The sequence below is a fragment of the Misgurnus anguillicaudatus genome, chromosome 17 (genome assembly GCF_027580225.2).
Source record: "Misgurnus anguillicaudatus chromosome 17, ASM2758022v2, whole genome shotgun sequence".
Taxonomy (NCBI): Eukaryota; Metazoa; Chordata; class Actinopteri; order Cypriniformes; family Cobitidae; genus Misgurnus; species Misgurnus anguillicaudatus.
Genome location: NC_073353.2, coordinates 11,644,299 through 11,667,249, shown reverse-complemented (window position 1 = coordinate 11,667,249; position 22,951 = coordinate 11,644,299). Strand labels below are relative to the sequence as shown.

General features: G+C 36.5%; 1 protein-coding gene across 2 annotated transcripts; it reads right to left on the bottom strand.

The window, feature by feature from the left end:
- Window positions 1-1,913: 1,913 nt before the first annotated feature.
- Window positions 1,914-22,857, bottom strand: cbsb (cystathionine beta-synthase b). Of its 2 annotated transcripts, none has more exons than XM_073854982.1 (15): window positions 22,699-22,857; window positions 19,196-19,525; window positions 17,079-17,185; window positions 12,550-12,684; window positions 11,800-11,879; window positions 11,507-11,711; window positions 11,315-11,406; window positions 10,983-11,108; window positions 8,770-8,854; window positions 8,586-8,691; window positions 7,411-7,488; window positions 6,863-7,001; window positions 5,875-5,979; window positions 5,546-5,630; window positions 1,914-2,977 (listed from the first exon to the last, which is right to left on the bottom strand). In XM_073854982.1, the coding sequence occupies exons 2-15, from the start codon at window positions 19,516-19,518 to the stop codon at window positions 2,799-2,801; spliced, it is 1,845 nt and encodes a 614-aa protein (XP_073711083.1). In that variant the 5' UTR covers window positions 19,519-19,525; window positions 22,699-22,857; the 3' UTR covers window positions 1,914-2,798. The 2 variants fall into 2 exon arrangements, with proteins under 2 accessions (XP_073711083.1, XP_073711084.1); XM_073854983.1 differs by having other exon boundaries at window positions 1,914-2,935.
- Between the last annotated feature and the right edge of the window lie 94 nt (window positions 22,858-22,951).

The window sequence follows — 22,951 nt, the reverse complement described above, 5'->3', positions numbered from 1 at the left end:
CCTGCAAATTTTTATTTTATCTTAAGGTTAATGAAAGTGTTTAAACAGTGGATAAAGACAAAGGTGTTAAATCAAATGCCTTCCCATTTACTTAAAAAAAAATGCTAAACCATAGATAATGTCTTTCTGTTGAATAAATGTATTCATGTAATGGATAAACGTCACATTTGTTTCTGGGGTCCACAGTTCACACATTTTCTCTACCACACATACTAAAAAATGCTGGATTCTTTTCAATCCAGAGATGAACCCAACCTGCTGGGATGTCATAACCTATAACCCAAATTGCTGGGTTGTTTTAACTCAATATTGGGTCAAATGTAAACATTTTCTGGGTTAATTTAACCCAATAGCTGGGTTTGTCCATTTTTTACCTAAATAACCCAGCACTTTTTAGAGTGCATTTAAGTCACCACAGACAAAACTATAGGAACAAATAAATATGATTTATCTTAAAGGAAAACACCACCATTTTTCAATATTTTACTATACTCTTACCTCAACTTAGACAAATTCATACATACCTATTTTTTTTCAGTGCGTGCACTTAATCTTTGTATAAAGCATCTAAATTCATCCCTGTTTGGATCCTAGGGAATGAATAGGGCTAGGCTAAATGCTAACACGGTCATGACACGCTGTACAAAGATTCTTTGTACTCTTTCCCCGCCATTGACGTCAATTAAGAGAAAACGCTTCCCTGCCAATGACGAGAATTTTCGGCTTTCCGCAATATCGCTATTATCCACCAGGTGGCGCACTTTTGCAACTTCTACAACCCGGAAGTAGCGCCTCACGTGAAAAAGAAAGAACTCCGTGTATGTTTTAAAGATCGCTCTGCATCTGATCTTTATCAAAAATCCTTCACAAAAATTGAATTATCTCAGCGTTTTGCTCAAAATTTTGTTTTTGAAGAAACCTACCCATATTTGAGAGATGATAAAAAGAGAACAAATGAAGATAGGATAAAACTTTTTTTTGAAAGCAGAGGGGCTGTGCTTTCATTTGATATATTGTTGTTTATATATTTAAAGAACATTTTCTGGAAGGCATTAAACTTTGGTGAAAATCATGAAAAATGCTGGCGTTGGCTGGCAACTTTTTTTAAATGCTGGGGGAAAGGGTTAAGTGCATATATTGAAAAAGATAGGTATGTATTAATTAATCTAAGTTGAGGTAAGAACACAGTAAAATATTGAAAACGATGGTGTAACCCTATAATACATAATTGTGTTGTTTTTCCTGTAGTAAATATTGGTCAGACCCAACTCTTGGCTTATAAATAAACCTGTGCTGCACTCTAAAAACCTTTTTGGTTGTTTCACTATAAAAAAACCCTGAACCAAAATTTTTAAGTTTAATCAACTTAAATCAAATTTACAATTCATTTCAACCTTCAACTTTGAATTAAGTTTTTTTTACTTTATAATTTAAATACCAACACCTAACTAGTCAAGAAAGTTCAAATTAATTGGCATTGATCAAATTGATTAAACTTAAAACATTTAAGTGCAACAAGAATTTTTTTGTGTAGTTGGATTAAATATGGACAAAGCCAGCTGTTGGGTTAAAAATAACCCACTGGATTGTTGTTACCCAACTATGGGTTTAAACAACCAACCCAGCATTGTTAGAGTGGTTGTTGTTGTTACCCAACCCAGCATTGGTTTATTTACAACGCAACAGTTGGATCTGTCCAATATTTACCCAACCATGGACCAACACATTATATTTTGAAGAGTTGCCATCTATCCAGGGTCCATCCATTTAGGCAAGCTGTAATGCTGACACTTTCAAAAGTAAATGAAGTTAAATATAAACATTTTAAGGGGAATTCAGCCTCTGTGGAAGTTCATAAAAATCATAGCTTTACTCTGCTGGCCTCTGGTGTCAATCAAGAGAATTACAACGACTTTAGGAAATACAGCCTTTATTTTTTATCTAATAATTACAGCAGTCAGACTTTTTTCATTAAAAAAAGGCAAATCAACTGACAATGAATAGACAAACATTCTGATAAAGAGACATCCAGCAGCATGCACTCAAACAGTATATATGATAGCATCACTCACATTCATTAATTCACATTAATTCATATATACACAATCAATGTCTTTTACTTTAACATGGAATTTCTTAGCTGACTTACAAGGATTCAAAGGACTTACAAGATCAGAACAGAAAAACACCAACAAAAAACAATATTTTGTGTAACAGAATGGTCTGTTTAAAGCCTTGCACTGTGGCAGCTGCAAAAGCACCTTTTTACTTTCACCCTGTTTCATACTATCTTGTTTCAATACAAGAAAAATACCACATCACCCCAACCGGGTGTCATTTGGTTTGTCAAACCATTACCAATTATATCCACCAGGTCTACAAAACTTCCAATTTACTAAAGAAATAAATGTACCAAGACCAGAATATGATGGATTCTCCTGTCTATAAACTACTGTTGCCACCAGGTGGCGACACAGTTTTAGACATCAACTAAACAAACCCTGAACTATAATACCGCAAGCAGTTTTGGAAAAATTGAAATGCATAACATTTATTGCTTTAATACATACACTTGGATAAAATTTAAGTACATTGAATCAGAAAATAGCGGTTCAATGACGCGTCATAAACTCAAATGTAAACTTAGACCAAAGAATGAAACCCAGCAAGAGAGAACAAATGTCAGATAACAATGTAAACTCAACTGATTGCAAAGAACTAAATTAAAATAAGTAGCATTGATCTTTCTGTCTTGCTAAAAGCGACCCTTATATATAAGATATATGTGCGTTGGTCATTCACTGGTCTTCTGACAGGGAACATTCAGACATCGATCTTTCTCTCCTCTCACGAATAGCCACAAAGTTTAGCAGATCAATGGCTGTGACGACCCCAAACACCATCTGCCTCATCGTGGAGGATCCATCGCCCATGTCTGCAACATAGGTACTGCAGTTCAGACAGCTGACAGCATCCACTGCAATGACAACATGCAATGCCATGCATTTTAATGCACAGTTTCTGCATGCCATTTTGGTAACATTTTACCATAAACTGGTTCACAACAGTTTAAAGCATTGAACACCACTAACAATAATTCATTGTTTAAAGGATTTATTAATTTAGGTTAATGTTCATTTAAATTTAGCATTCTCACTGTCAATTCGTGAACAATTAAGGTAATTTAATGCTATAAAATTATTGTCCATTGTTTATGTAATAAAATTAAACAATGTTAACAAATTGGCTATTTTGATTCAAAAAAGCTTTGTTGTACAAGGATGCATCCAAGAGTATCTAAAGGCTTGGTAAAATCATGAAAAGCATTTCGTAAATCTTTTGATATGCAGAAACTGGCAACCAAACAGTACAGAAATAAACATTTTGACCACATTGTAACGTTGGGTAACATTATGCTCCAAAGGCAAAGTTCACTATTGTGCCATAGCACTTGGCAGAGGATTAAGGTGTAATGACCTTGAACAGATACAGAATGTTTTTGCCAGAAAGGGATGAAAACAAGTGTCCTATGTCAGGGCTTAGTGCTCCATTAGATGAATAAGACTTCTGTTCCTGTGTCCTGTGCATTACGTAAAGACTTTTGTCTTATCTGGTACACTCTCAGAAGAAAAAGTACAAAACTGTCACTGTTGCAGTACCCTTTCAAAAAGTACAGGTACAACTTGGAGCTCATATTCAGGGTTCCCACCCCTTAGTTAACTTCAAATTTAAGGACCTTTCAAGGACTTTCCAGGTCCAATACCCTCAAATTCAAGGATTAAATGTGGGGACACATTTCAAGTAAGAGCATGGTTACATTGTATTACCTTTTAAGATACATTGTTACAGTTCCCTTTTGAGGGAACTCGCGCTGTGTCACTGCGGTGACACTTTGGGGACGCCCCCAGGAGTAAGTGCGTCTGAATGTGTCGTTAAGCCTCACCATTGGTTGAATTTGAAATACAAAGACAGGGTGACACAAGAGCCAGGAAGTATATCACTATCTGAAATATTGCCAAAGACGGCGTTACATGGACGCAGGAAGTATGGCAAGGGAGACGCAGCGTCTCGTTCCCTTCTCAGGGAACAACAGTTACATACGTAACCCAAGACGTTTTCATGTGTCAAACACAACTATGCAAAAAAAGCATTTTGGTATGAATCAACATTTACAGACAGAAGATATAAGCATTTGAAGCGAACAGTTTAGCAGGTGTGCTTAAAATGTCTAGAATTTTATGATATTATCCTACACTACACAGGGAATAATATGGATTTTTTTCCTTGCATAAAATAGATTCAAGCACTTTCAATGACCTGTATCTATGTAAGTATATTTTCAATTACTTCCCAGTGCTTGAATTTTCCCCCCCAAATTCACAAAAGGATTTCAAGGACCCATGGAAACCCTGCATATTAGTACCTCAAAGGGTACGTATTGGTACCAAATGTTTATATCTACCTAAATGGTACTTATTAGGAGCTTTTTAATGGGTACTGCCCCAGTGACGGGTTTTGTACCATTTTGTTTCGATAGTGTAGATACTTTCTATGTAATATGACACTTAATATTTAATACCCCAATTTGAACTGTTTTTCGTCAGAACACAGATTTTGCATTGGAAATCAAGTCAAAAACATAACCTATAAGCTTATTTTACATTTTAAAATGTGCATTTAGCAAGTTTTATCTTCATGCTCTTGCAGATAACTAAGGTGGCAAGTTCATTTAAAACCTATTGGGATGGTTTCCCAGAGGGGGTTTAAATAGTCCCTGCCAAAATTGAAAAAAACATCTGGCACTGACATAACATATTTATTAGTGCCATTGTTTTACCTCAAAATGCACACCAGTATTGTTTTCTGTAAGATATGTTTGTAAAAACTACTTAAATGTCATAATATAAATAAGGCTTAGTCGTGGATTAATCTAAACCCTGTACGGGAAACTGCCCATTTATCATCTATACTTTTTACAGGACATGCAAAAAATATAAATAACAATGAAAATAGACATAGAAAACATTAATAAAAATTCAAAAAACTTACAAGAAATTCATATTGATAAGGCCTTATCAAGTCAAAAATCAAAGTCTCTTTATTAGAATACAACCAGAAAATACAGTAAAAATGTGTATGTAGTATTAAAAACTGTATAAAAGTATAAGCTGAAGTGTCAAGAATTTAGGGTAAACTCCCCTTCCACTTGAACAATAGCAGAAAATCTCTTAAACCTAAATGAAATTAAATCCTATTTTTTATAATCGAATGACTTCAAGACTTCAGTCTCCTCAAAAAAGCTCAAGATGTGTTTCATGCCAAGAGAGGTCAAGCTAAATACTGACTGATGCCGGAAGAAAGACATTTACTTCTGAAAATGTTTTGTTTTTAATTTTGCGTACATATTTCCTGTATTTTCTGTTTGTATCTAATAAAATAAATATGGATGGACCTTAAAACTTTGCTAAAACAACAAAGCTGGTGATGGTGGCCTAAGACTTTTGCACAGTACTGTATAACAAAGAGACAAGTCAACTATACTTACACTGAATCTGTTCATGAACAACAAGAGCGAAATGATCCGTCTCAAGAATGCGAGAGAGTTTGCCCAGGTTATCAGTTAGGCGCACCTAACAGGAAAGACACAAGTCGACTATTAAGGGATCTGATTACTTTTGTAAACACGGTTTATTGAACACCATTCATTAACATTACAGAGATCTTAATCCTGCCGTGCATTATATAACTACTACCAAGCACGAGTCAGGAATCTGATAAACAATAAAATGTTAACCATAACTTAGAGCCAGAAAACAACATTGTTTTCCTTGTTTCTCTGCTGTATTATTATGGACAGAAATGTTTTGTGCTCACCTGTTTAAATTGTTTGTAAAGGACTCTACTGATAGGATCAGATGGGCTGACCTTACCAGCCAGAACAGAAGAGAGCATGTTCCCCAATGTGACCATACCCAGAATCTGCCTACAGAGTGAAAACCAGACACCAGGCTTCAGTTAACCATCTGTTATAACATTTCTGAGTCAATGATCAGGATATATTAACTTAATAACCAAGCAGTTCAAATGCAAGAACACATACTGAAATAGAATTAACATTTCCGGGGCAACAATAATATCTAAGGGATTAAACATCTAAAGATATTCTAGATTCTAAACTTAAATTTAAAGAAAATTAGTAAATTAGAAAATAAGTAAATATACCAACAGCTATCTGTAGGTTTGTAACTACTATCTGTAGTTAATTTCATAGCTCTATTGAGCACATTTTTATAATATGTAAATTAGCAACAATAACCGTAAAAATATAATTGTCTGTAGGATTATAACTGAAACGTTATATTAAAAGGACAGTTCGCCCAAAAATTTAAATGACCCCATTATTTACTTACCCTCAAGCCATCCTCAATTTATATGATTATCATTTCTCATACTAACACAATCTGAGTTATATTAGAAAATGTCCAATCTTTCTGTCAGAGCCAATGGTATAGAGGACAGTGCTCCAATATAAGGTTAAGACGCACTTCCGGAGTTCGAATCCCATTCCCATACCCCCTCTCCATCCTGTACTTTCCTGTATGAGACGTAGTGGCGTAGTGACAAACATGGAAGTGCAGACAGCTAAACAACACGTCAGTCAGGATATATAAATACACAGTGTCACAACGCCACTTAATCTCATATGCTCAATTGCCCTCAGATGGCCTTTATTAACCCCTTGGAGTCACATAGACTACTTCTGTGGATGGACCTTCTAGGGCTTCAAATCAGAAGCACCATTTACTTCCATTACAAAGTCATTAGGCTTGAAACCGGTCAAATTCTGGATTTGTTGAATAACCTGCCCGGCTTCATCCACCACAGGAGCTTGGTCAAAAGCCTTTACTTTCAGGATCTGAATGGTCTTCTTAATAGACACTGACGAAAGCACAGTTAGTGGGGCGGAGAGTCGCAATTCCTGAAGTGTCAGGTTCCACCACCTACCAAAAAAGATGGGGGCAGGGAGACGGTTTAAAGTGGGAAGACAGTGAAAGTTTGCTTTAAACTGTATTATTCAGGACACAGTTGTAATAGTTTTCATAATAATAATAATAAAGACATTACACCCTACCCCTTAACCTGATTCTGACATAAATCAGTTGAAACATAAATGTATACAGTAACTGTGCCAAATTTTTGCTTTAAAGATAACACTCCTCATAAGTTTTTGATATGTTTGAAAGAAATTTGGCACAAACCTCCGCTTACCACATTCAACATGCCTCTATATTTAAAAGCGTATCTGTCACATACTAGAGTAATAATAGACTTGGACATCAGATTATATTTGCTTGTAAATAGCAAGCGTGCTTTCCTCACATGTGTATGTTTATGTGTGTACATGCTCACCATGGCTTGTTGACAACAAGATCCTCCTCTCTCAGGAAGCCCTTTTCACACATCCATTTGTCACTTAGAAATTTAGACCTGGGGAGAACCAAAGTGGTTTTTAAGGGAAAGTTTAGGGATCCGTTAACAAACCCTTAGGGTACGCCTGAACAGTATTTACAGAATACTATTCTAGCAATATCTAATAATGAATACAGTATACAGTTGTTTGGTTACTGTCAAAATAAAACAGTTTGGGCACCTTTGGGTAAATATAATTCACAATTCATGCCATTAGGTCACTTTACGCATTGAGAATATTTGCATACCATGCTCACTGCACTGTAAACCTATTATGTTCATAATGGAAATGTGAAGAATAATTCTTTAGGGTTTGTTCGACTGGTTCATGTTGCCAGTTTAAAAATATATAGTTTTCATCAAATTCCTTTATAATGCATTTTATAGCAAATTAAAGGTTCACACTACACTTTTCATCTCATTGACCTATATACATATGCATGCAAATGCTTGAGACTGGAAACACAAGCTCATTCAAAAGTGTTTTGCAATTTGACACCTTCCAGTTTGGTCACCTCTGACTGGTAAATTTGTATTATGTAAAAACATGTGACCTTTATCAGGAAACCCAAGATGGATGAAACACTGAAAATATTTGCAGGCATCTCTATAGATTTCACATGCTGAAAGTATAGTGTGACTGCTTCTCAAAAATGCATCAGAGTTTTATATAATTAAAGAAATACAGCCACTCTAATAGCTTATAGTGCAGATAATTAAAAAAACAGACTGATTGTAGTTTAACCACTTTAAACATGCATAGTAGCATGCAGTGGTGTAGTGGTGTTTGGAGAAGTGGGTATTCTCTTAATTTATGCCCCCAGTAGAAGTGGGTATACTCTTAATGTATGCCCCCAGTAGAAGCGGGTATACCCCCTGCCATCAAATAAAGAGGTGGGTATACTCCGTATACCTGCGTATACCCTGCACTACACCACTGGTAGCATGGGAAGTTACAAGTCCACAAACCGTGTAGTCTGCAATTCCAAACATTCTGACCGGGTAGGTTTAAGACTAAAACATCACAATAGCACGGTTATTGCCTAATCCAGCAGAAAACACAATGCACACATTCACACCACAGCTATGCACATTAGACTGCTGGGAAAACGCACATGTAGTTGCGAATAGAGTCGGGGAGGATCACCACGCAGCGCTGGCCTTCCTTCAGCTCTTTAGCCACATGCACGGCTGCAGCCATGGCTGTGCCTGAACTCCCACCTAAAATAAATAATAAGCTTAGCTTCACACAAAAAAAAACACATATTATAAGTGAGAAATATATCAAGAGTCACATACCACACAAGAGACCTTCATCTTTGATGAGCATACGAGACATGGCGAACGACTCTTCGTCGGTGGATTTGTACCAGCTATCGACAACCTAAGAAAGTCAATTCAGATACGATAAGTTTGCAGCTTTTTTATTATACAAAACTAAAACTACTGCTAAAGCAGGATTGATCAGTAATGTTTTTAAAGGGATGATCTAGTCAAATATCAAAATTACCCCATGATTTACACATCCTCAAGCAATACGAGAAATACATGCCAATCATCTTTCAGACGAACACAATTGGAGTTATTTTGGTAAATGTCCTTGCTCTTCCAAGCTTTATAATGGTAGAAAACGGGGATCAGGAACAACTTCTGACTTTAAAATGAAAATTCTGTCCTCATTTACTCATCCTCATGTTGTTCTAAACCTGTATGAATTTCTTTTTTTTCTGATGAACACAAAAGAATATATTTTGATAAATGATGGTAAATACACAGCCGATAGTGACCATTGACTTCCATAGTAGGAATAAAACAATATGGTGGTATTTAATGGGTACCGTCAACTGTGAGCTTACAATCATTTATCAAAATATTTTCTTTATCATTTATCACAACACTTCCAAAATATTTTTTCCTACTATGAAAGTCAATGGTCACTATATGCTGTGTGTTTACCATAATTTCTCAAAATATCTTTTTTTGTGTTCATCAAAATAAAAGAAATTCATACAGGTTTAGAACAACATGAGGATGAGTAAATTATGACAGAATTTTAATTTTAAGGTGAACCATCCCTTTAAACTAGGGGTGGGCCGATACGATATTCGGTATCGATATGAGTCCGATATTGGCGAAAATGGCCGAATTAAATATCGAATAAGCCGGGCCGATACGATATTCAGTATTGATATTAGTCCGATATTGACAAAAATGGACGGATCAATATCGAATAAGCCGGGGAGTACAATCCGATCTAATACCAACACGGACCTTGTCATGGCAACTTGGGGCAAAGCACGACTTGAATTTGCACAAAGTTGCACTTTTAATTGTCCATTTTATTTTGAATTTTTGTGCTAAAAATGTTGCTACTAGTCTGTTTGAAACGTTTGAATAAAAATGAAGCAGCAGTATTGCACAATCTTTCATTGAGTCTTGAATTTGTAAAAGTCATTTGTTGCACAGTAAAATGTTTGAGTTCTGTAGCTCCGTTTAAGCTTTTTGCATGGCTAACAAATGTGTTATTTGCAGCTTAAAGGTGTAGTGTGTAATTTTTAGAAGAATTTATTGACAGAAATGCAAAATAATATACAAAACTATATTATCAGGGGTGTATAAAGACCTTTCATAATGTACCGTTATGTGTTTATTACCTTAGAATAAGACGTTTTTATCTACATACACAGAGGGTCCCCTTACATGGAAGTCGCCATTTTGTGCCGCCATGTTTCAACAGAAACCCTTAATGGACAAACTTTTTTACTAAGTTGTCTCTGGCAATGACATGTTTGTCCGGTGGCAGCTACCGTAGCTTCTATATGTGTTTCAAAAGCAAGAGGTGAGCAGTGGACTGAGCCTTTGGTTGCAATTCGCAACCTTGCCACTAGATGCCGCTAAAATTTACACATTGCACCTTTAATTGATTAAAAGGGCGATAGAGATGGTATTGGATCGGTATCGGTATCGACAGATACTCAAGGTTGTGGTATCGACATCGGTATCAGACATGAAAAAGTTGTATCGGCCCAGCCCTACTTCAAACCACCCCAAAAGTGCATTCATCCTTCACAGAAGTAATCCACACGGTGGATTGACTCTCGTGAATCGTGTGAATCCAAGATGACTAAAGATTCCAAAAGTGACTCCAAGATAAAACTAGTTATTATAGTTTATAGAGTTTAAAATATAATTGTTTTTCTTACAATCTTCAATTGATTACCCGCAAAATACCTTTATTAACCCCTTATAGCCTTGTGGATTACTTCTGTGAAGGATGAATGCACTTTTTTGAGCTTCAAAGTCAGACATGGTTCCCTGTTTTCTCCCATTATAAGCTTGGAAAAGCACAGACATTTACTAAAATAACTTCAAAAGGGTTTGTCTAAAAGATGGGTAATTTTGATATTTGACTGGAGTATGGCTTTAAGGTAAGGGTCAAGTGGCATCAGTAAATATCAAACAGTCATTTCGACTTCATCATGGCCTATTGCGTACTGTATACACACACTTACGGATCTGTCGAGAACAGTGGGAATGAAGTCATATCCAATGCCTTCCACCTCATACTGAGTTTTATCAGTCTTATTCAGTTCTTCTGGCTCAGCTAGGATTGAGCCTTCAGGATCAACAGCTACAATCTGAGGCACAAGAAATTTCTTAGAAGAAATAGTTTTGTTTACGAGAACTTTAGGAGTAATGACAAAGATATAGGATCTAACAAGACTGAGCATGCCTACTACAGTCTTGAATGACTGAAATAGTTGCAGTTGAACATACATGAACCACAGGCTTGAATGTTTTGGTACTCAACAACATAGTCGACTTTGCTCAAAGGTCAAATCACCTTGATATTAGGGCATTTCTCCTTCAGCTTGCGAGCGATGCCAGTGATGGTGCCACCAGTGCCAGCTCCAGCCACCAGCATGTCTATTTTACCTACAGATGGCAGACACAAGACATGGCATCAAGATGTGATGAAGCAGTCAGGAGAAAGTAACTAATCCAGTCACTGATGCTACACAATTGTTTTTGTTACCGTCGCACTGCTGCAGAATCTCCTCTGCAGTTGTGTCATAGTGAGCCAGAGGGTTGCTGGGATTGCGATACTGGTCCAGAATGTGAGCGTTTGCAATCTCATTCTTCAAACGCCAAGCCACACCCACATGAGACTCGGGGGAATCAAAGCGAGCTGAGGTAGGGGTTCGAACAATCTCTGCACCAAGAGCACGAAGGACGTCCACCTGGTTGCATGGTACATAAAAGTAACCGACTATATACAGTCATAGAAAACTTTTACTTCTCATAAAACTCAAAAATGTATGCACTCACCTTTTCCATACTCATTTTCTCGGGCATGACAATGATGCAACGATAACCTTTGACTGCAGCGGCCAGGGCAAGACCAATACCTGACCAACACAAACACAGGTTTGTATTGATTTATGATTGAGGCATCCAATGTTTTCATTCACAAGGTGTAAAAATTATTTAGTTTAAAAGGTAAAACATGATTTGGCCAATATATAAGCAGTTTGCAGTTTGAGACATTTGCACCCTTCGCAAACAAAGAACTAGCCTCTGAAGTGTTGAGATTTTGAAAATCTTTGGTTACACGGTTGCGTGTATACTGAGACAAACAGATGTTTAGTCAGCCAACGTCACAGTATGCACAAGAGAAAAAGAGGAACAAGAAGGATTTGTTGCCGTTTTCGGAACTCTGATTGGCTCACGTGGGCTTGAGCTTCTCATTACAACGCCACCTACAGGTTTGGCATGCTCTTGACAGCATATATATACACGGGTACGTGTCAATAAACACTTTCTGAAAACTGACTTGTGTGCACAAAGTTATTTTTAAACCGGAGAGATTAAAATGTCCGTTAAAATAGCCGCCCACGTGTAAATGTAGTCTGAGTGGTAGAGATGTGCCAGGGTGTGCCTAGATGGTTTAACTGGTTCTTCAGTATTCCAATACCTGAATTACTCAAGGTGTGGCCTCTTAGCATTATAATTATACAACAAGTAGGTCAATATTTTGAGATTAAAATGTACAAGGCAGCTCATGGTGAACATACACACCTGTGTTTCCTGATGTGGGCTCAATGATGGTGTCTCCAGGTTTCAGAATACCATCACGCTCAGCATCCTCTATCATACGCAGACTGATTCGGTCCTTTACACTTCCACCAGCATTGAAGAACTCACATTTAGCCACTGAAATTACAAACAGAAGTAGTTGATATTAAATTTACAAAACTATTCAATATTTTGGTGAAAGTACTATTGCTATTTATGCTAATGGAGCCAAGGAGACAAATCTATCACACCAGATTTTTCCAAATTGGGGGAATTGCAGGGGGGTTGTGGGTTGATGAAAAAAGATATTAAAATTAAATCGGAAAATCTAAATAAATCATTTAAAAATAAAATCTAAATAAAACATGGTCAACCTGATTTTTTGCAGAGTGAGAGATTTCCTCTGGGCAACATATTGTGTTGACCCAAGGACAACATTTTTATAAAAAAACTAAACCCACCCCAAACCCCAACCACACCCGAACCCTAAAATCAGAGGACAATGATAAGTAAAAAATGGTCTAAAACAGCTAATCCTGGTTTTAAGCTTAAACTTAAAAAAAAAACTAAACTTATTTCTGAAATCTGATTGGTTGATTAAAATGTTGTCCTTGGGTCAACATAATGTTGCCCTTTTATCAACCACTTGGAAAAATCCATAAAACCATAAAAGACGAAGAATTTTTAATCTACAAGTCATGTGACCATAACACAACAATATCAGAAAACAGAGAATGGACAGATACAAAATGGACAGATACATTTTATGTACCAATAAAGGAAAATTACCAGACAGAGGTCTGTAACAGGTAATAAAACAACAACAACAACTATGTAAAATACTACAGATAACTAGCCTGGCTAACACCAGACCAGTCTCATAGAGAATTGCTGTTCAAAATTCATTTTCTCGTATTTAAGGCGTGGTTTACGAATGCCCAGAGGCGTTTATTGGGCGCTACGAATGTCTATCAAATGCGTCTGTACGTAGCTCATAGCCAATTGGTGTCGCATAGACGTCGTCATCGTCTTGCTGCCCCCTCCCCGTTCTGTGATTGGTTCCCTTTGCTGTTTATTGGGTGCTGCGAATGTCTATCAAATGCATCTGTACGTAGCTCATAGCCATTCGGTGTGTCGCAAATGTGACATACTGAATACTCGTAGCAATCAATTTGACTGGAATATTAACTAATTTCTTATTTTGACTTGCTCTTATCGGCCAGTGCCAACATTTCAGTGTTTGTTATTCCCAGTTATACCACAAGGCTGTTGAATGCTTTATTCTGATTAGTTCAGAAATTTTCCACTGGTGCCGATTATGTTTCTGTAAAACACACACCTGTCCTGTCAAATGTCTTAAAATAACCACCAGAGCAATGTTTGTGGTAACCGTGGTATAAGCTGAATAATTGACTGTGCATTACCACCTCAGGTGTGCATTATTTTCAAATAATTCAACAGCCAATATTTAGTGTCCACATGTTTTTTTGTGGCAAGTAGCCGTGTTATAAGCGAGATAACAGCCACCCAGTTGTGGTTGCAAATAAACTCCTTTAGGGTGATACAGAACGTCCTGATCACAGTGTTGGGGTTAATTCTGTGATAAACCAGATGGCTGTCATTATACATCACACCAAGTAATCCATAGGTACCCATTTTATTATACAAGTCACTCCATCCCCCCCACACACACAAAAACACACAAATGTCAAATATACTTCTGATTAAATGAATCAGCCTCTTAAAATCAGCTGGCCAAAGATTAATCTGTTTCACATGAAATTACTAGACATATAGAATGACCATTATAAAGCCAATTAAAGCGTTTCATATGAAAAGGCTTAACACAATGACTCTATTAAACAATGCTTATTAAACCAAAGAGAAGCTTAACCACAGGCATGCGACACTTTTGGCCTATTAAACTAAACTCAGTCACCTTTCACTAAAGCAAATATGAAACCAATCTGTAAGTCTATATTAGTCAACACAAACTGAGGTGTTGTAATGGGGGAAAGATAAGGGCGATTTTAAAGAGGCCGTGGTCACACAAAGGGCCCCAGCAGAACCCCATACTTTCCTCAATGCATTTGGGGGAGGGGCCTTGGGGCACAGAGTACTAACTAGCCTTTTTGTAGTCAAAAGCATGTATAAACTAGACATTTTCACTTCCTTTCCTTGACTCATTCCTAATAAAATGTTTGAGCTCTAAAAACATAATTTGGCAACTGCTTGAAATCATGAAGTATGCCTACTCTGACACCCCATTTCAGTTCTATATAAGCACAGTTGGGGTGTAGGACAGAAACTTTACCCAGGTTACCCAGAGGATCATTCTCCCACCAAACATATAAATCTCTGGTTTGAATGGTAGTAACTAAGGCTATGTTTACATTAATGCGTTTATGCTTTAAAACGCGTTACTTTTGCTACGTTTACGCCTTTCATCTACACTACATCACCGTTTTCGACCCTCATAAACGGATTCGTTCGCAAACGCTGAAGACCCTGTTTTAGTTTGAGAACTCAGACGTTGCTCTGAGTGTAAATGAACGTAGACGGAGTCTTATGTAAACGAACAGCTGATGTTAACGTGACAGCGCATCATTTTCAAAGTAAAAATTATTTTATTCATGTAAATATTGGTTTGCAACGGAGGTTTTGCTAAAAATAGTAAACATCTACCAACCAGCTATTATAAACGCTATATCGGATTGTTTTAACATGTATCCTTTTAGATGTCTGTTTTATATTAATGTTTGAGTATTGTTGGGTTTAATGTGTTTATGTTTTGTTTAAATTTAGTTAGCTTACGAAAGATAGACTGTAATTTAAGCGCCATATAGGCGTTGCAAAGGCCAATATGAAGGGAGAATTGTAATGGGTCAGACATTATTTTCCAGTTTAATGTAAGTTTTGTTTGCTTCTTTAAAATGAATTTCGTTTCAGTTAATTTGTCTCTTAATTTTAATCGATGTTTTGTTGATAAGTTTTGTGAATATAAATTAATAAAAACAATAAACTCAACGTCATTAATATAATGCTCGTTTAGGCGCTTGGCTTTTAGCTATTTGTGTGTTGCTAGCGGAGGACGTGCACGGACCTCGCACACTTTTAAAAATTAATGCAATAAGCATTTCTGGTAGGCTAAAGCAATACTTCACTTCTTACTATGTTTGATTGAAGTTTGCATTTGCGTACATTTATTTTTGCTTCAAGTTCGCTACTGTTTACTGTTCACTTGAATGCTTTCTTTTTAAATCATAAAGACCTTTCTGTTTAGTTATAAAATTAAAATTAACCTATTAATCATATTAATATGTTGTAGGGGGAGCTAGAACAGTATAAGTGTTTATGTTTTGTTTAAATTTAGTTAGCTTACGAAAGATAGACTGTAATTTTAAATGCCATATAGGCGTAGCAAAGGCCAATATGAAGGGAGAATTGTAATGGGTCAGACATTATTTTCCAGTTTAATGTAAGTTTTGTTTGCTACTTTAAAATGAATTTCGTTTCAGTTAATTTGTCTCTTAATTTAAATCGATGTTTTGTTGATAAGTTTTGTGAATATAAATTAATAAAAACAATAAACTCAACGTCATTAATATAATGCTCGTTTAGGCGCTTGCGCTTTTAGCTATTTGTGCGTTGCTAGCGGAGGACGTGCACGGACCTCGCACACTTTTAAAAATTAATGCAATAAGCATTTCTGGTAGTCTAAAGCAATTCTTCACTTCTTACTTTGTTTGATTGAAGTTTGCATTTGCTAAAATTTATTTTTGCTTCAAGTTCGCTACTGTTTAGTACTGTTCACTTGAATGCTTTCTTTTTAAATAATAAAGACCTTTTAATCAAAATTAACCTATTAATCATATTAATATGTTGTAGGGGGGAAATAGAACAGTATAAGACTTTCCCAAACACATTTTTATAGGTTCAAAAATAGTGTCTGTTATAGTTGCCAGCAAAGGACCCATGTATGAATTTTTGTCAATATCGCACACCCCCTAGGCTGCGTAAACGTGCAAAGGTAAGCTATTATTAGAGTAATAAGTTATTTTACACTTTTATGCGCATGCCCAGTTACGTGATTGGTCATGTTTCATGCGTTTATGGTGGTATATAGTGTGGATGAAGATTCTTTTTAAAATGCCAGTATAAACGAGGATCGTTTTCATTTTAAAATGCCGTTTTAAAACGCAAATGCTCTAATGTAAACATGGCCTAAGAAAGTGCATCTGTTTAAATATACGAAAATCAATCTTATGCACTCAAATGCATGAACTGCAACTCAGTAGGGTCAAACTGCAATGTCACGTCCTCACTTGACTCAAGACTGAAACCCAACACCTACATTCCACATACCAATATAACCAAACCCCCTACTTCCCAAGAACACAGCACCCCTCACCCATCCACACATGCAGCTTATAGGCTGCCCTAGACGATCACAGTTACTTCCTCACAGTGCACTTTAGGAAAAATGAGTGCTAAAATTAGTATGCAGACACTTTCATCTTACAGATACTTACAGAGCTCACACTTAAGGCCGAACGCTTTGGGAATCTTGTTCATGCGGACCAGAGGGGTGTCTCCAATTTTACTTAAAATGTTGGGGAGGATACTGGGGTTTTCAGTCCTGTCAGAAAAAAAGCACATTAAAATGACCCACATATACAAACATTAAGGTAAACAGTAACAATCAGCAAGTTCAGCCCATAACCGAATTGATTCATCGTGACTCTGCAGGCTGTAGGTGAATTACACCCTTGTTTCTCTACATACTTAATTCCCAAAGAAGTCATTGTAATTCAAAGAGCATTGTTGTTGCTGGCCCTTCAGCATGACTATGCAGTTCATTTCTCTTTATGGTTTAGTTAACCTAAAAAAATGTGTAAAACAAAGCTAACATTTAATTAATGGGTGTAGATCTGCAAATGATAACATAGCACAGTTATTACATTTGTCCTATGTTTCATATAAAATTAGAGGATTTTTTCGCTTTCTTAAATTAACAGTTTTTTTTATAACAATATTTTGCCATCTTAAATTCTGCTAAGATATATCGATCACTCAGTGGATTTATGTCTACATTCTTATTTTACCATCCATAACATTACCAGTAAAAATAACAAACTATTGCAAAAAATGTCACTATACTTATACAATTTACTGCATCTAAATAAACCTATATGTTTTGTGGTCGCCTATTTTATCTTTCTTCTCTATGCCTTTTTCCTTTTGTGTTATGCATAGCTGCGTTCCCATTAAATATTTGCGCAAAACTTTAGCATTACTTTCTAAATGTCGACAAAAAACTTTTGCGAAAGGACAGTGTTTCCATTAACCGATGTTATGTGACTAATGCGTAATATTGTTTTCTCGCAAAAACTAGGGGTGCACCGATAAATGCCGATATACGCTAATAATACGTGGCAGATAACTATTCTGAATCACACAGCCGATATTATTCACAGCCATTTCATGTAGTACGGCTTTTGATCAGTAAGTCCTTATTGATCCGAAATCACTGTTAGTTTGAGTCGTTTATAACATGCATTTAAAAAAGCAACACTCTTCAAACATAATCATGATACATATTTTTTATTATCATGAAAAAACCTAAAAGTTTGAAGAACAGCAATATAAATATATCCTTAAGCCATTTCCTGGAGCTGCGTGTGTATGGTTCTTCGTCTGCAGTGCATATTGAGTTTCTGCAAGAGAGCGTCCACTGGCTTTTGGATGTAGCGTCATATCACCGTAATTTATTGAGAAGCATAGCGCACCCTAGCAAAAACCATGGTGACAGGTGTGCTCGACTTCATATGGCACCAAATGTCGTCTGCGTGGATTACAGCAAAATACAGCCAGGGCAACTCGAAAGCGTACTGAGCAATCGATTCCCGAATTGTTCTCGTTATATTTTGCGCATTTTAGGTGGTCTTTAAAGAAACAGTATTGTGGCCAAAACTGGTACTGCAATCACAAAACTTGTGGCTAAAACCGGTACTGCAATCACACAACTGGTGGCCAATACACAACATGACAACATAAACATCAGTGGAGGGTTGCAACTCCACTTTTTAAATGACAATATCCTGGCCGGACCACTGTTGTCAGTGATACATGTATTTGAAATGAAAATGACTTCTTAAAGGTATCGTGGAGGATTTTCTTTTTCCGTGTGGATCATCAAGACTATTGGTCCTCCTAGTTGTCAATCAGGAGTGTTGCGCAATTGCATTTTTTAAAAAGTGAAGGCGGCGGTTCTTTTCTAAAATTCACGAAAATCCTCTGCTACACCTTTAATGTCTAGTGACATATGAATTTTATGATTAATTGATATAAATTTCTTACATACTGTTCCCTTAAATGTAAAAAAATTCGTTTCCATTACAGTTTTGTAATTACTTTTTTGAAATTCCCTGAAAAACCACCTCATCAGAACGTAGAATTGTTTTTTGGCGATATATGGGAGTTCATGCAAAATTGCCATTTCTATTGGGCGCATTTTCAATTCACAATTTCAATTTCGCGTAATTTGAAGTGTAATTAAAAATGCAGCTACTATAATGGGTAATAAAAAACATTCCCTCCTAAATGACATTTTTAGGAAAGCATGTTTATGGGCATTTATGGTGCTTACGGTAGGAAGTGGTTGTGGGGCGAATCTGTATTGGGGATGCCGAGTTTCCAGGTGCATCTACTGGGCAAATCTGGGCGAATCCATTTCCTCTCAGGACTTCCACTCGCAATATGATCTTCATCCACTTGCTTTATATGATGACCATGTGTTTCAGTCATTTGGGTTGAATCTTTGATACTAGACTTATGCCCATCCTTGCCATTTAGGGCAGATTCACAGTTCAGCTTGCCATCACTATTAACCACAGATTCTCCATTCTCACCCTTCAGGAGGACCTTGGCAGCATGTGGGCAGACAGGTGCGGACTCTGAACTAGATGGCATGGCTTACCTATGAGCAGAAATAAAAGAGTAAGTACCCAGTTCCCTTGTAAACATTGAGAAACATTACAGAAAACTACGCTCCGCCTCCATTAACGTAGGCGTTTTGATGAACTTCACTCTAGTTTGGTCCAATACCATTCTGTTATCTCCACAGTTCTTACATAACATTGACAGATCACAACATGCCAGAGAAAACCCAAACCACTGTTCAAGTGCCACAAATGTCTTAAATTTACTTTAATTCTTAAACATTCACACAAAAACATAATGTGCTTACAGATCTGTTTGAGTGAAAAACCGTACTAGCCTGAGAAAGGTAAATATATTCAGATAGAATTGCCTTAAGTAAAGATTTGATCATGCTTTTTTAATTGTTACATAGCACTCTAATATAAAAATACAAATAACAAATGTTGACAGTCTTTAAACCCAGCTAAAGTCATTGTTTGTGATTTACGGTTTAAGTGTAAAGAACATTCTGTGAAAAATAACCTTGATCTCTTTTATACTGACTGATTCAGCCTTGATTTCACAGACAGGGTCACAAATAATAACCTCAATATCTACGTACAGTAACACCAATGTTTTCACTTGCATAAAAACAGTAAGATGAAGAAAACAACCTCCTATCATTCAGAATGTGTACAAAAACACTTGATTCTCGATAACGCTATCTTTTAAATTAGTTGGCAAGATATCCCAACTTCCTCCCATCTGCTTTTGATAAAAGCAAAAGGAGTAAGCAAAGGTCCCCCCCAATAAAGCTGTATAACCTTTGGTAAAAAAAATTAATGGCCGCGTTTACATGCAGAAGAATATTGTAATATTAATATGACTAAGTACCGATTACGATTATGTTTCATTCACGTAAATTAACAAATCTCTATAATTAGATTAAGGCAATATTCCAGTTTCTAGAAATCTGAATACGACACCTGTATAATCAGATTTTTTTTAAATAAGTGTTTAACCAATTTAAGATCCTGAAATGGAAAATTGTGAAGTGTCAACATGGTAAACTTGATCTCTCTGGAAAACTGTGTGTACTGAATGAGTCAGTTGTCAAACACATCTATCAGGAGCTGCAGATATCTGGATCTCTCTTGGGAACTGAACAGCTGGTGCTTAACCACTAACCAGTTTCATACCTTGTGCACAGTGAATTTGCTTGCGTAAGAAATTATGTGTAATAAAAGTGCGCTAAAACACAACCTCAAACAAACATTTTAACCAAAAGGGCAACAAGCATTTTGTGTCATTTCATTAACATTAAAGGGGACATTTCACTCAAGATTTTTTTAAGATGTCAAATAAAACTTTGGTGTCCCTAGAGTACATATGTGAAATTTTAGCTAAAAATAAAACGTATAGATAATTTATTATAGCATGCTATAATTGCCACTTCATAGGTGTGAGCAACTGAGCTGATCTCGTCGCTAAATGGCAGTGCTGTGGTTGGATAGTGCAGATTAAGGGGCAGTATTATCCCCTTCTGACATCACAAGGGGAGCCAAATTTCAATTACGTATTTTTTAATACTCGCAGAGAATGGTTTACCAAAACTAAGTTACTGGGTTGATCTTTTACACATTTTTTTAGGTTGATAGAAGCACTGCGAACACAATTATAGCACTTAAAGCGCAACTAAACCCCTGGTCAGAGCCTGACTCCGCCCACTGGCAATATTTGAAAAATGCAAGAAAAGTGGGCAGATCCCAACGGAGATAGAGGGGACGAACTAAGTGTGTGGTGAGATCGTAACAAGGGCGTGGTGAGCTTGAATCTGCTTACGTCACGAGTCATTTTTTGGACTCAACATCCAATAGGAAAATTCAACTGCAGTAGCCACCGTTCAACCTGAAGAGGGCACCACTCAGACGTTTTTACACCATATATTGTAGTATTGAAACACTTTATGTCAAAAAACTTACTAGAATCAATGAACAGCACTAATAAAGCATCATTCTTACAGATCATTAACTAAAAAAAGTTGGTTTAGGGTTTAGTTACTCTTTAAACATGGAAAAGGTCAAATTTCCCCTTTTTAAGACTAAAATTTTTTGTAACTTTAACAACTGTTAACCATGTAAAAGGTGAAAGGAAACTCACACAGCCTAGTGCTAGACACTGCTAAATATGCCCTTTGGGTAAACCCAACATACTGAGACGAACAATGCACACTTCTGCTTTCCACAGATGCCTTAAGTAAAGTAGTAAAGGGATTTCCAGACAATAAAGAGGATGCAAAGATTTGATTCACTCTCTTGAACACCGATTCAGAAATGGTTTACAACAAATCCAAATATTACAGAGTGCAGAAGTGTTTCTTAGAGATGTAATCAACCAAAAATGAAGAGACAACAGTGGGAAAAATTTACTAATGGCACTACAATAACAACACAAAGAAAAAGAGAAAGTGAAACTGGTTATGACTATCCTGTGAAATCTCTGGATTCAGAGTTACCTCTATTCTAAACAATATAAATGGAAGACTATGTGGATAGCTGACATTTTTTTATTTCTGTTGTGTTACCCAATATTATTATGAACATCATTACATACATGTTTAATACTACTGAATGCGGACAAAAAAAACTTTTCTTATACAAAAGTGTTATTTTTTTATTAAAAAAAGTCAATGCATGTTCTACACAAACTCACCTAATCAAATATATCAATTATTATTTAAATTTAAGAGAAGAATAAAGCAGCGTGTTTGAAGGGCTTTATAAATAGGAGGGCAGACATCCGGGTTGGATCCATGAAAATGTATCTTAAATGTAAAAAGTAAATCGAACACAGCAGGTGTACGTAGGTATGATACGTGAAGTATGTCGTTTAGCGTCATCTTAAAACAAAATATAGTAAAAGATAAGATGACGCAATCTGAAAGGTATTGCGTTCGTTGTGTTAGCGCTGATCGTGATGCTGTGACGCAGGGTTCGATTTCATCATGCTTGCGGCTCACAGCAAGCTAGCGCCGCATTCTATTATTAGCAGTCGTGGCAAAATTAAATCATAATATAAGAAAAATCGTTTACAAAACAATAACATGTATTACCCATCTAGAGAACACAATTAAGAGTGTATGGTTGGGGCTTTATTTCCTTTTGAGAAAATATTAACAATATTAAGTTTGACGGCTTAGCGCTTAAAATACTAACGGGCATATTTACTCACCTGCGTATCAGATAGATTGGAAGTTACAACCCAGTGAGGTCCGATTACACGGGCTGATCTCTCTGTAAGTGAGAAAGTCAGCTTGCCGACTGCACACATGCGTTAAAGAGCCGAACAGGCATCCAATCGCGAGGCAGTATACCTTGTTGGGGTGGCGCGCTGATTGGCTACGGTGGGGGAGTATGTTCTTTCATCACAGCCAATCACAGGTTGACATTTAGTCGTGCCCTCATGTTTTTTCACTTCATGCAGT

Excerpts from the sequence above, each read along its gene's own strand:
- cbsb (XM_073854982.1), bottom strand. The coding sequence starts at position 19,518 with ATGCCATCTAGTTCAGAGTCCGCACCTGTCTGCCCACATGCTGCCAAG. Across the intron at positions 17,186-19,195 it reads CCCCACAACCACTTCCTACC|GACTGAAAACCCCAGTATCC; the intron begins GTAAGCACCATA and ends TTTTTCTGACAG. Across the intron at positions 11,712-11,799 it reads AGAAAATGAGTATGGAAAAG|GTGGACGTCCTTCGTGCTCT; the intron begins GTGAGTGCATAC and ends CCATGCAACCAG.